The sequence below is a fragment of the Macadamia integrifolia genome, chromosome 10 (assembly GCF_013358625.1).
Source record: "Macadamia integrifolia cultivar HAES 741 chromosome 10, SCU_Mint_v3, whole genome shotgun sequence".
Taxonomy (NCBI): domain Eukaryota; kingdom Viridiplantae; phylum Streptophyta; class Magnoliopsida; order Proteales; family Proteaceae; genus Macadamia; species Macadamia integrifolia.
Window position 1 is genome coordinate 10094438 of NC_056566.1, and position 13440 is coordinate 10107877.

The window sequence follows — 13440 nt, forward strand, 5'->3', positions numbered from 1 at the left end:
GGGGGGGGGGGTTGAACCAAATTGTTGGGCTGACCCATGATACCCATATCCACACCTTGAAATAGATGGAGTATAACTACATATATTGTATTAATTAAAAGGAAAAACGGTTTCTATGGGAAGTGTGGCTCCTACGGCCAGACTCAAGGGGGTGCAAAATGACCAATCGCCCCCATGAAATGGAAAATGATGCATGTAGATGCTTCCTCATGCACTCCCATTAGTCATTGTCCACGCGCAAGAACCGCACTCCCACACAAGAGGCACTTTTCCTTAATTTAAAAAAAAAATATATATATATATATATATTAAATAAATAAATAGTATATAGCATGCACAAAATGAACTACAAATGTTTATAATTTTCTGCTCATATCCTATTTTTGTCTCAGGCCTACTGACAAATTGGTATTGGTAGTATTGTTACATAATCTAGCCTCCATGAGGATGAACAAACATTTACACATTAGGAACTCTTGACATTGATGTTCTAAGTTATTTTAATTAATGAGTTTTTCTTCCTCCATCAAAAAAAAAAAAAAAAAAAAAAACTACAAATGCACAAAATGAAAGAGCTTCCAACATGAAGCTTAGATGCAAGAGAAATAAATAAAAAAGTTAGCTCAGAATCACAATTCAGCATCAACAAGTACAAGAGGGTGGGGGAAGTACGTAATAGGTGAAGAGGCTATTTACCTGCTTTGCCTTGAAACCCAATCTCCGAGCCTTGTCAGGGCGCGTGGGTCGGGTGACCCGGACGATCGACGGGAGCTGCCTGTACTCCCAGCATCTAACCCTCTGCAAAAACCTCATGACATCCGATTGCTTCTTCCTCCATAGCTCAGAAACGTACTTGTAAGCCCCTAATATATCACCAATAAAAACAAAAGTATCATCTATCAAAACATTGATGATTTCCATTTTTTTTTTTCTTTTACCTTTTTGGTGGAAGACGATTTCCATTTTTCACAACTAAACAAAACAAACCTCAAATATGAAAATCAAAGACCCAATGTCAGATCCTAATACGAAATGGGCCAAAGAATTACAACAATAACTCATAATAAGAAATCCGACCACAACTATACATGCTAAAGGCGACGTAGAATAATAATTAGACAATTAAGAAGAAGAAAAAGCTCCATTCCACTTTCAAGTTACACTCAGTACCCTAAGCTGAAATTTTTCCCTAGTGTTTTCATCCATAAATCGAAAATAACGAAAACTCAATACCTTAGCAGCCGAAATTGTATTATAGATTTAATAAAAGAGACCTTGAATTTAGAAGAACATAGAACGAAATAGAGAGATTTGGCTTACCCATTGTGGATCCAAGCTTGCGCAGTCGCTAGGGTTTTGCGTTGCAGAGGCTTCAACCTTTTGACAGATCCCAGCGTTATAAGAGGAAGAGGCACATGAGCCCTAATTTCAGGGCTCATTGGTAAAATTAATGTAATTACGAAAACAGTCTTAAACTTATCACAAATAACAAAAATGATCTCTGGGCCAAACCCGGACTCGTTTTGACTTCTGACCTAAAATTCTTCTGCTGTGGCACACTTTGATAAGACACACCAATCTTAAAAAAAAATTGAGGGTGCAACTTGGGCCTCACTAAACTACGTCCTATCAGGTGTGGCCGATCATGCATATTGATTTTTTTTTTTTTTTTTGGGTCAAAAGAATCATAAAGGTCAGCGTGGTTTTTATGTCATGACACATAGGAGTGCAAAATGATCGCCTACTCCACATGAAAGGTGGAAATTCGCCACTATTAATGCTTCCAGCTGTGCTCTCATTTGCCCATATTTTAATGTAGAGGCCATGATACCTTTCACAAAACAATCGCCTCATATAGCAATCTTTTGAAGGGCATTTTTTAGATCGTTAAATATAAGTGCCATAATTCTTATGTGTTGATTTGGAATAAGTATTTATAACAATATTGATAGGGACATCAAGGTATACAGTCGAAGGAAGAAGAAGACACAATCTTCTTTGTGGTTGGAGGATTAGAAGAAGGAAGACTAGAAGAAAGAAGAAGGAAGACTACTGGTCGACCTCCACCGTGAGAATGAGGAAAGAGACTATCACTAGTCTCTTTCTCTCTCTCTCCTATCACCTAGATTTCGTGGGCCCCACTGATGGTTTTGTTATTTTAGTAGTTTATCTCATAATATCTTAGTTATTTAAGTATTTGAATTAAGTAGGAAACTGTTTTATTTCCTGTTTGCCTTTTTTTTTTTTAGAATATCTCTAAAGCTTATTTCTAGGATTAGCCTGTGTTTTTCCAGTAACTATTTCTCTAATTATGGTAGCCATTACCCTATCTCATTTAAGTAATGAATTTGAATGAAGAATGTGCCCCCCCCCCTCTCTTACAATTCTCTCTCTCTCAGCCTCCCTCTTTCTTTCTCGCCTTTCTCTCTTTTCTATCTCTTGGTCATCTCTTTTCTCGTCTCCCTCCCTCTCCCACTCCTTTATTGTTCATTGTACCTATTCCTATTACTAATATGACTACTGCCGATCTCCCCTTTGATGCTTGAACTGTTGCTACTAATCTCCCTTTGATATTGGACTTCTGCTACACTCTGTTGCTGCTGTTGTTTATCCTTTGTTGCTACCGGCTACCCTCTGCTGCTACTATTATTCTATGTTGCTGTTGTTGTACCATTGCAGCCACTGTTTGCAACAACCGAAGGTCATGCTACGTGGATAGATCATCGCCTGAGCTGCTACTGGTCTCCTTTCAATAAACGGACTGCTACTGGACACCATCTTCAAATCTGGGTTATTTCCTTTATTCTCAAACCTGGGCAACAGTGTCATAACCTAATTTAGCTTGCTACTATGTTTCCTACCCCATGTTTCCCCTTGATACGTGAGTGAGTTCGTATGTTTTTCTTCCTAGATTATTATTGCCTTTTGTTACTTTGTTCATTAGTCTCACTTTATTTTGCATGTAATCTTGTTTGCTGAGCTTCCTTTATCCTATCCAACCCAAGTCCCTTGAGTTTATCCTACCTAGTTAGTTAACCTTATAGGAAACCTAGTCACCTAGGAATCCCCTACATTATCTTGCTATCAGAGCATGGTTTGGTCTAGGTTTAAGGTAATTAGGTATTGTTGTCCCTTGTTTACATGTCTTATCTTTTGAGGTCTAGTCTCCGTCACAATCTGTCTGTAGTCGAGTCCGAGTTAAGAGAGTGTTACCATAGATTAGAGGACACCCTTTTCTTCATCAAGTTTGTGGGACCAAATAGCATTGGACACTTTTTCCTCCAAAAGCATATACTTGAGAGGGAGATTTCTGACCTCAAGATTGAGAGGGCTAACTACCTGTCTCAATTGGAGATTCTGAGTAGACCTTGAGTCTTTGGTGGCAACTGTACCTTAGCTGCCCATCTCCTTATGTCCACTAGTAGTAGTGGTAGAGCATACCCAAACATGTCTGACCTTTCTGACACCCCCCACCCAACCTGAGCCATTGGTTGAATTCATGAAAGCCATCCAAGCTACCCTCCAAGCTAGCTAAGCTATACAGGAAACACAAGCTACCCATCTCCAAACCCTTACTGATAAGTTGGCTGCAATCGAAATAAGTGCCCAAAACCCTAATGGACGGCAAGGCCGTAACACTACTGGCACTGAACCTAGGGATAGAGGCTTTAATCCTGAGGAAGTGAAATAGAATAACCACACTGATGGTTATGACCAGATAGGGGATAACTTATAAGGCCTAGGGCGTGGTAGGGGTTAGGGTAGGGGTCGAGGCCCACCGCCAAGACACCAAACCCAATATGGAGATGATGAGGATTATGAGCATCATGATAGGGACTTTGATGTCCGACGAATGATTAAGGTAGATGCCCCTACCTACGATGGTTAGATTGATGCTAGGATCCTTCTAAATTGGATCAAGCAAATGGATAGGTACTTTGATTTCTATTATATGCCAGAGGAAGTCTGCTACCGATTTGCTAAGTTCAAGCTTGTCGGAGCTGCCTAAAACTTCTGGATAGACAGAGTACCAAGAGGATCACCCAGGACTTGAGCCAATCATCACCTGGGTAGAAATGCAAGAGAGGCTCAAAAGAAATTTTTTGCCTATCACCTATAGGCTCCAGTTGTTGAATGAAATGAATACCCTGAAGCAAGGAAAGTCAACTGTGACCGAATATATGAGTAAGTTCAATGAATTAAAAATTAGAAACTGTATTTAGGAGGACGTTAAACAGACACTATCTAGATCCCTTACTGGGCTCAACTCCAAAATTCAATCTCATATGGCACCCCACCTAGTGCGAGACATTCCACGGGCCTTCAGGATAGCCCTTAAGGTGGAATCCTCCATGAGAACTTATTCTCAGAGGAAGTGCTTCCAAGCTGGGGGAGTCACAATTTAGAAAACCACCTCAAGGCTCAACTGGATTTTCAAAACCCCCTGCTACACCACAATGTCAATTTGACAACAGGGGTAAAGAAATTTTGGGAGAACCAAGAGTAGTGAGCAACAACAGTGCTACAAGTGTCACAGGTTTGGTCACTTCTCCAGAGAGTGTCCCAGTAGAAATCTTTATGTGGGAGAGCAGACTCCTGACGAAGGTGATCAAGAGGGTTTTCAGGACCATGAGTATAAGGACCATAGACCAGATGAGACCATATCTGATGAGGACACCGAGGAGGCCAGTGACCTCAAGCTCGGCATTGTACGATGCATGGTCTCACAACCTAGGAGTAGCGATGATTGGCAACGAACTAATATTTTTATTACGTACACATGTCATCAGGGCAAGAACTGCCACGTCGCCATAGACAGCGGGAGTTGTATGAATGTAGTCGCCAAGAGCGTTGTTGCTCGAATGGGCCTTAAACCTGAACCCCACCCCAAGCCTTACAAGATTGCCTGGGTAGATCGATCCACCATCCCCATTAATCTGAGGTGTCTAGTTCCCCTACACTTTGTAGGCTACACTTTGTAGGATATGAGGATCGAGTGTGGTGTGATGTCCTAGAGATGGATGTTGCCCACATCATCCTAGATAGACCCTGGTTATATGACCAGGATGTCACCAATTATAGGAAGTTTAACACCAATGTCTTTGAATTCAAAGGGAAAAAAATCTAACTAACCCCCAGTGCCCCTAGGGAAGTTAGGGTTCCAGAACACAAGGGAAGTACATCCAAATACACCACCACCAAAACACTCAACATTTTAAATCAATAACAATTTGAAGGAGAGTATCAAGAGTCAGGGGTGATTTAGGCATTAGTTGCCATACAGAGTATTACCAATAGGTCATGCTTATTCACTGAGGCCTCTAGAGAAGTACAACCCTTGTTGAGGAAATTTGAGAGGCTATTCCCTGAGGAACTACCTGATGAGTTACCACCTATGCGTGACATTATATACGCTATTGACCTAGTTCTAGGATCCTCTCTTCCGAAGTTACCTCATTGCCGAATGAATCCCAAAGAATACGTCGAACTCAAACGGTAAGTGGATGAACTATTACAGAAGGGATTCATTAGAGAAAGTCTTAGCCCATGTGTCGTACTTGCCTTGCTCATGCCAAAGAAAGATGGCACCTGACATATGTGTGTTGATAGTAGGATCATCAATAAGATCACCATCAAGTATAGGCTCCCTATCCCTAGGCTTGATGACATGTTGGATATGATGGCCAACTTTTTGATCTTTTCGAAGATTGATCCCAAGAACAAGTACCACCAAATTAGGGTTAGGTCGGAGATGAGTGGAAGACAGCCTTCAAGAAGAATGATTGCCACTTTTAGTGAATAGTCATGCCTTTTGGCTTGTCAAATGCACCTAACACCTTCATGAGGATAATGAATCAAGTGCTTCAATCATTCATTAGCAAATTTCTAGTGGTTTACTTTGATGACATCCTTATCTATAGTAAGACTCCGTCTTCCCACTTGGATCACTTACAGAAGGTTTTTCATGTGCTCTTAGAACAGAAACTCCATGTCAACCTCAAGAAGTGCACATTCATGAGCTATCAAGTCATCTTCCTAGGATTTGTTCTGTCAACTCATGGAGTATCTGCTGACCATAAGAAAGTGAGAGCGATTGTAGAGTGGCATGAGCCAACTAATGTCCATGATATATGAAGCTTTCACGGCTTAGTCACTTTTTACAGGAGGTTCATCTACCGATTTAGTTCCATTATGTCTTCTATCACTAATTGCATGAAAAAGAAGGAGTTTCAATGGACTAAGAGTGCTACGAAGGCCTTTAATGAAATAAAAAAGCTAAAGACTGAAGCTCCAATCCTACACCTCCCAGATTTCTCCAAGTTATTCAAAGTGAATTACAATGCATCTAGTAGTAGAATAGGTGGTGTCCTAGGACAAGAGGGCCACCCTATTGCCTATTTTAGTAAGAAACTTAATGAAGCTAGGCAACGACATTCTACATACGACAAGGAATTCTATGCGGTTGTCCAATCATTGCGCTATTGGCAACATTATCTTTTATTGCAAGAATTCGTGCTATTCTCTGACCACCAGGCTCTAAGATACCTGAGTGCCCAAAAGAAACTTAACCAGAGACATGCCAAGTGGGTTGAGCTTCTTCAAGAGTACACTTTTGTACTCAAGCACAGATCTGGTGTCGAGAATACTGCCACAGATGCACTAAGCAGGGTGACCATGTTCCTCAGTCGCACTAATGCTAGGAGTTAGGCTAGTGTGTTGCTCTAGGCAATGAGTGTAGAGGTTGTAGGATTCAAGTAAGTCAAGGACCAATACCCCACCTGTCCTGGATTTAGTGATCCATTCACTTCCTTGAGTGAAGGCAACCCGGTCAACCGCTTGGACTACCTACTTAGGGAGGGCTTTCTTTTTAAAGGAAGCAAGTTGTGCATTCCCAGGACTTCACTCCGAGATTTCCTGATCTAGGAATTGTATACTTGGAGAGTCGCTGATAATTTCGATCAAGATAAGACCATCACACTCATTGAGGATCGATTCTTTTGGTTAGGACTGAAAAGGACTGTTGCTAGAGTTGTGAGTTAGTTTAGGACATGCCAAACTGCCAAACAACAAAAGTATAATACGGGTTTGTACACTCCCTTACCCGTTCCCCATGCCCCATGGCAAGACCTTAGCATGGATTTCGTGCTTGGTCTGCCAAAAACTTTGAGAGACCATAATTCAGTTTATGTGGTTGTAGACCGCTTCTCGAAGATGACCCATTTCATCCCATGCTCTAAGACCTCTGATGCATCCATGGTAACCAGAATTTTCTTTAATGAGGTTGTCAAGTACCATGGGTTGCCCCTCACCATAGTGTCCGATAGGGATGTTAAGTTCATCCAACATTTTTGGAGGACCCTATGGCGGATGATGGGCACAAAGTTCTATTTCTCCTCTGTTTTCCACTCTCAGACCAATGGCCAGACCGAGGTTATCAATAGGAGCTTAGGAAATTTATTGTGTTACCTCATAGGAGAACACCTTACCAGTTGGGATCGAGTCCTTAGCCAGGCCGAGTTTTGCATACAATAGCTCTAAGAACCGTACCACTGGTCTATCCCCTTTTGAGATCTGCTCAGGATACCAGCCCCGCGCACCCATAGACCTTATCCTCGTCGTGTCTAGTTCCAGGACCTCCCAGTCAGTCGAGTCTTTTTCTCAGCATACATATGATTTACGTGTAAGTATAAGAAGACAGATAGCACTGAGCAACGGGCAATATAAGTTGAAGGCAGATGTGCACAGAAGGCTATAAGAGTTTCAAGAGGGTGACATGGTGATGGTTAGAATTAAGCCATGACGCTTTGTTAGGGAAAAACGAGCAAGTTGCATGCTCGTAGCACAGGTCCGTTCAAAGTACTCAAAAGGATATGTGCCAATGCGTATGTTCTTGATTGCTAGCTAGTATAGAAATCAATAATATTTTCAATGTTTAAGACCTTATCCCATACCATGGTACCTCTACATTACCCCTTTCTATCCTGATGATTTTTACGATTTTCCCTACACCATTGATAAGACTACTGAACCAAATCAACCACTTCCCCCCACCTCATTACCACTTGTGCCTATGGTCACAAGAAGGACTGAAGAAGTTGAGGAAATCTTTGATGAGAAAATTGTATCCACACACACTGGAGGTTCGAGAGAGTTCTTGGTCAAGTGGCGTGGACGCCCAGAAATTGATAACACCTGGATCACATTGCAAGAAATCCAACAACTCAACCCAGACATGCTTGAATATTACAGGAGCTTTAATTCACCGGAGGTGAATTCTTCTAATCCAGAGAGAGTTGATGGGGACTTCAAGGTATACAATCGAAGGAAGAAGAAGACCCAACCTTCTTTGTGGTTGGAGGATTAGAAGAAAGAAGAAGGAAGACTACTGGTCGAACTCTACCATGAGAATGAGGAAAGAGACTATCGCTGGTCTCTTTCTCTCTCTTTCCTATCACCCAGATTTCATGGGCCCCACTGATGGTTGTGGTATTTTAGTAGTTTATCTCATAGTATCTTATTTATTTAAGCATTTGAATTAAGTAGGAAACTGCTTTATTTCCTATTTGTTTTTTTTTAGAAACTTCTCTAAGATTATATTTCTAGGATTAGCCTTTTTTTTTAGTAACTATTTCTCTATTTATGTGTAAGGCCATTGGCCATCCTAATTTAGTTAATGAATTTGAATGAAGAATTGTCGCCCCCCCCCCCTCTTACGATTCTCTCTCTCTCTCTCAACCTCCCTCTTTCTTTCTTGCCTTTCTCTCTTTTCTCTCTCTCGGTCATCTCTTTTCTCACCTCCCTCCCTCTCCCACTCCTCTATTATTCACTGTACCTATTCCTGTTACTAATATGACTGCTACTGATCTCCCCTTTGATGCTTGAACTGCTGCTACTGATCTCCCTTAGATGTTGGACTGTTGCTACACTCTGTTGTTGTTGTTGTTTACCCTCTGCTACTGCCAGCTGCCCTCTGTTGCTGCTATTATTCTTTGTTGCTGCTGCTGTACCATTACAGCCACTATTTGTAACAATCGAAGGTCATGCTACGTGGATAGGTCATCGTCTGGGCTGCTACTAGTCTCCTTTCAATAAACAAACTATTACTGGACATCATCTTCAAATCTGGGTTGTTTCCTTTATTCTCAGACCTGGGCAGCAGTGTCATAACCTAATTTAGCTTGTTGTTATGTTCCCTATCCCATATTCTCCCTTGACACTTGAGTGAGTTCGTTTGTTTTTCTTCCTAGATTATTATTTCTCTTTGTTACTTTGTTCATTAGTTTCACTTTATTTTGCATGTAATCTTGTTTGCTAAGCTTTCTTTATCCTATCCAACCCAAGTCCCTTGAGTTTGCCCTACCTAGTTAGTTAACCTTGAAGAAAACCTAGTCATCTAGGAATCCCCTACGTCAAATATATATACATATTGCACGATATAATTGTACAAAAAATGAAATGTAAGGCCTATGGTGATAAAAATTGCATATATTCAAACCCTCTTTTACTCTCGAGACCCACCTCCTAAACAAGAATTTCGGATCCTCTTTTCCTTTCAAACCCTCATTTCCTCTTTGATAGAACTCCTTTGCCTATATCATCTCTCTCCACCACCTCCGCCTTCTGAAGAAAGAATCAAATGAGATCTGGTTTCTTATTATTGGTACGAAATACCTGGAAAGAGAACCTAAAAACTAAGTTCACAGGGAAGTTCCTCTCCCTCTCTTTGTGCATCTTATAATGGATTTCCTGTTAGGGTTTTTAAAACTTGGGGAGCTGAGAAGACTCTGATTTGTCTCTAAAAATGGCTTGAGCCTTGAGTTACTATGGTTTTCAGACATCGTTGTTGACCACATTATCGTAGCAGCCCTAAAATCTCCACCAAAGATTCAACTTTGATCCTCCAAAACCTAGAAGAAACCACAAAATCATGTTACCACATCGCAAAAACCACCTCCGATCCTCCACATTCATCACTATCATCGCCATCTCAATGTTATTGACAATGCAGATATGTTACCTGATGCCAACCAATCACATCATCGACTATCAAAACAATACTACATATGTTGATTCCCCGGAGATGATGTCTTCTTCAATGGAGATTCAAAGGAATTATCAGAAGCTAAGAACTCGAGCAAAACAAGTGGACTGAAACAATAACCTCAGGGTTATTTCACACTATAGACCAATTACCCACCCGCTACAGGGCCCCTGGCAGTTGGAAGAACTCAATATAACACTGAACGGTAAAGGAAACATCATTGAAAAAGAATATAGAACACAGGGAATCAGCATAAAATGCTAAATTTTCTGTTTTAGTAAGTTGCACCGTAAAAAAATCAACTACTGAACAGGTGAACAAAGGTACCAATGAAAGATACCAAGATGGTAATCCAATAATCATACGCACAATCTGTAGGGTTTCTTATCACTGTGTAAGGTGTTGGTTTTAAAAACTATGAATGGATCTTTTTCTGCTAGTCACAGAATGTAGTTCTACCAAAAAATTAAAGGATGCGATGCAAGCAAGTGAAATCAGTTCGCAACTTCGTCAAAAATATTCCAAAACAAATTGTACATGTTCAATGGTTCTAAACTCAAAATTCTAATCTCCTAACATGGAAATCAACATCCCCACAACTGGAAATCTCAGACTAGAACAAAAGCAAAACACAAAGTACTATCACTGTAATTATCGGTAGTAACGGAGGAAGAGCGTGTTGTTCCTCTTCCAGGTTGCCCTTCGTGATGGGCGTGCCTTGTGATGCAACTGTCCCTTTCCATTGAGACCCCTGTACTTCTTTCCAGCAAAAGTGAGCCCACGAAGCTCCCTATGCTTGTGGACCGGCTTGCATGTCCAGTTGATTCTTGGGTCATTGCGAATTGCATTGTGAGCAGCATCCTCAAGGATTACCTCATAATATTTGTAAGTTGAATCCTACACAGAAAAATGAGCAATCAATTGCAAACACAAAGTTCTAACATATGAAAAGCTAGACTTAATAACAAAGCATCAGATGGAATTTTCTTTGGTAAGAGAAAGATTCATATGACTTTATACAAACCTCATTAATCTAATAGGAGTTGAGAACCTTCAGCCCATCCAATTTGTGACCAGCATGCTCTTCTGCAACAGACCTCTTGTTTCGCTAAAACTTCAACTGGGTAATACCCTGGTTTGTTGGCTTACCATACACAATGTCCTTAGGGACAGGCCCCTTGTGACCTCCACGCCTAACACGGACACGATAAACGACATACCCCTGAAACAAGGATTACCTTAACCGTTAGACACTTTTTTCAAAACAAACAATGGAAAGAGAATATATTCCAAGAAAATGCAAAGTAACAGCTCTACTTCTAAGGAGGGCATGTTGGATCACAAGAAAAACGAGAAGATGAAAAGCTGAGGTGGGGAAAGAAAAAGATGCCTCACTTAAACTAGAATAATAAGACACGCTGAAAGCATAAAATCATTCACAATTTTTGGAATCTCACACACAGTAGTTTTTGAAGTTGAATTGCTAATTTCCAACAAACACGCGAGAAAGTTTTACCTTCTTCCAAATATCAAGGGAGGATGTGGTCATAGTTTTACTAAATAAGTTCACATGCAACACCATAGAGCCTGTTGGAAATCAAATCGATGTATAAAATTCTACTTTAGAAGTTCTTTTTTTTTCCCCTTTTTGAGGGGGAGGAGGAAAAGAATTGTTGGGCTGACTCATGATACCCATAATCCACACCTTGAAACAGAGGATAGGGGGTTAATTACATGTATTATATTAATTAAAAGGAAAAATAGTTTTTGTGGGAGAGTATGGCTCCCACGCCCAGACACAAGGAGCGCAAAATGACTAACCACCCCCATGAAATGAAAAATGAATGCTTCCCTCATGCACCCCAATTGGTCCTTGTCTGTCACACCTCGCCTCCACTCACCTGAAGGTTGGCAACATGGACATGCACACGTGTCCACAATCTATCCAGGATCCACGATGCAGTACTTTAAGTTCATAAGATTATGAAATATATTCTAAAACCATATACTTATAATATAAACAAAATATATCAACTGGTGATTTCTATTGATATTTACCATATTTACACAAAAAAAATGTTTTCACATCTTGATCATAATTACAGTCATGCCCCCATAGAACTACATCTATTAAGTACAAAAAAAATCAAAAATAGAAGATGATACTCCCATCCTCAGCGTGCTCCAAATGCACAATCATCGCACACGCATCCATCCTCGTGCGCAACCAGCTCCTCATCCCAGAGGTCGCCTCCGTAGAGAGTCGGGATGTTGATCACAATTTCCAAAAGATTTCCTGAATCAACATCTAAAAAGGGGCAACAACAGGGGGGTGAACTTCCACGAAGCCCAGTGAGGGGTAATACACAAGCAATTATGACAATCCAAGAAAATGCAATAGTATAAATATTCAGACCCAATCACATCAATATGAATACAATTATATGAGTGCAATGACATGATCCATTTATTATTAAGAAATTCTAAGCAACAATTTCTAAGTCCAAAGGGCGTATAAGTGCTACTGCAACGTAGGTGTTATCCCCAATCATGAATGTATATTATCAGTATCCAGGGATACTAGCTAGTTGTGAGTCAGGAGCATGCCGCAGTCATGAATGTACATTATCAGTCCCCAGGAATACTACAACGTTGGTGTTATCCCCTCACCTCGTGTTCTAGATGGCGGTAGATAGTTGATAGTTTCGTGTTGTGTGCTCTCGTCACTTCTTGGTTCCACTCCTAGGATACATAATGTTTTTAGGTTATTTGATTATTCAAAGAGGAGTGGGACACTAGGACTCGTGCCCCAATAAAAGGATAAAAATTTAGCTTTAAAATGGTTCACCAGTGGATGATTACCGGTGGAGGTGAGTTCACTAGTGGATAAATCCGAAAGGAATGCACATCCTGCAATATTTTCACCGGTGGATGGTTACCGGTGGATGATCATCCGCCAGTGAGTTCACCAGTGGACAAATCTGAAAGGAATGTACATCCTGTAATATTTTCACCAGTGGATGGTCCCTGCCTTCACAGGCTAGTCGGTGACCATCAGTCGGTGAAGATAAAATCAGGGTTTTCTTACCCAGATCAGCCCTATTGACCCTGTGGCCTCTGTGTATGATGGTGAAAATGCTTATTTTTCAGTGGGGTGTCATTTTTCAACTCCATTCCTCCCTTCTCCCTCTTTTGTATAGTTTATAAATTGGGTTTTGTGATTTTAGGGTTGGTTTTTCATGTAGGGCATCCTCACACACTTCACTTAGCTTAGGTTTAGTGAAATTAGTGAGTGGATCAACATAGGATTTCAAGATACACCCAATTTCCTCAATACACAAGTCTAAGTTAAGCTAAATTGGGGAAGACTTAGGTTCAGTTCATGGAATGGTCATTAA

At 40.7% G+C, this 13440-nt stretch overlaps 1 protein-coding gene and 1 pseudogene across 1 annotated transcript in view; both read right to left on the bottom strand.

Moving 5' to 3' along the window:
• LOC122090665 (60S ribosomal protein L15) overlaps positions 1–1469 on the bottom strand; it is a 2672-nt gene extending 1203 nt beyond the window's left edge. The window contains exons 1-2 of the mRNA XM_042660316.1: positions 1321–1469; positions 697–863 (exon numbers count right to left, since the gene is read on the bottom strand). Of these exons, the coding sequence (XP_042516250.1) occupies positions 697–863; positions 1321–1324 (171 nt within the window). The 5' untranslated portion in view covers positions 1325–1469. The remainder of the gene's footprint in view (positions 1–696; positions 864–1320) is intronic.
• A 9052-nt stretch (positions 1470–10521) lies between these two features.
• Positions 10522–11276, bottom strand: LOC122092185 (annotated as a pseudogene).
• Between the last annotated feature and the right edge of the window lie 2164 nt (positions 11277–13440).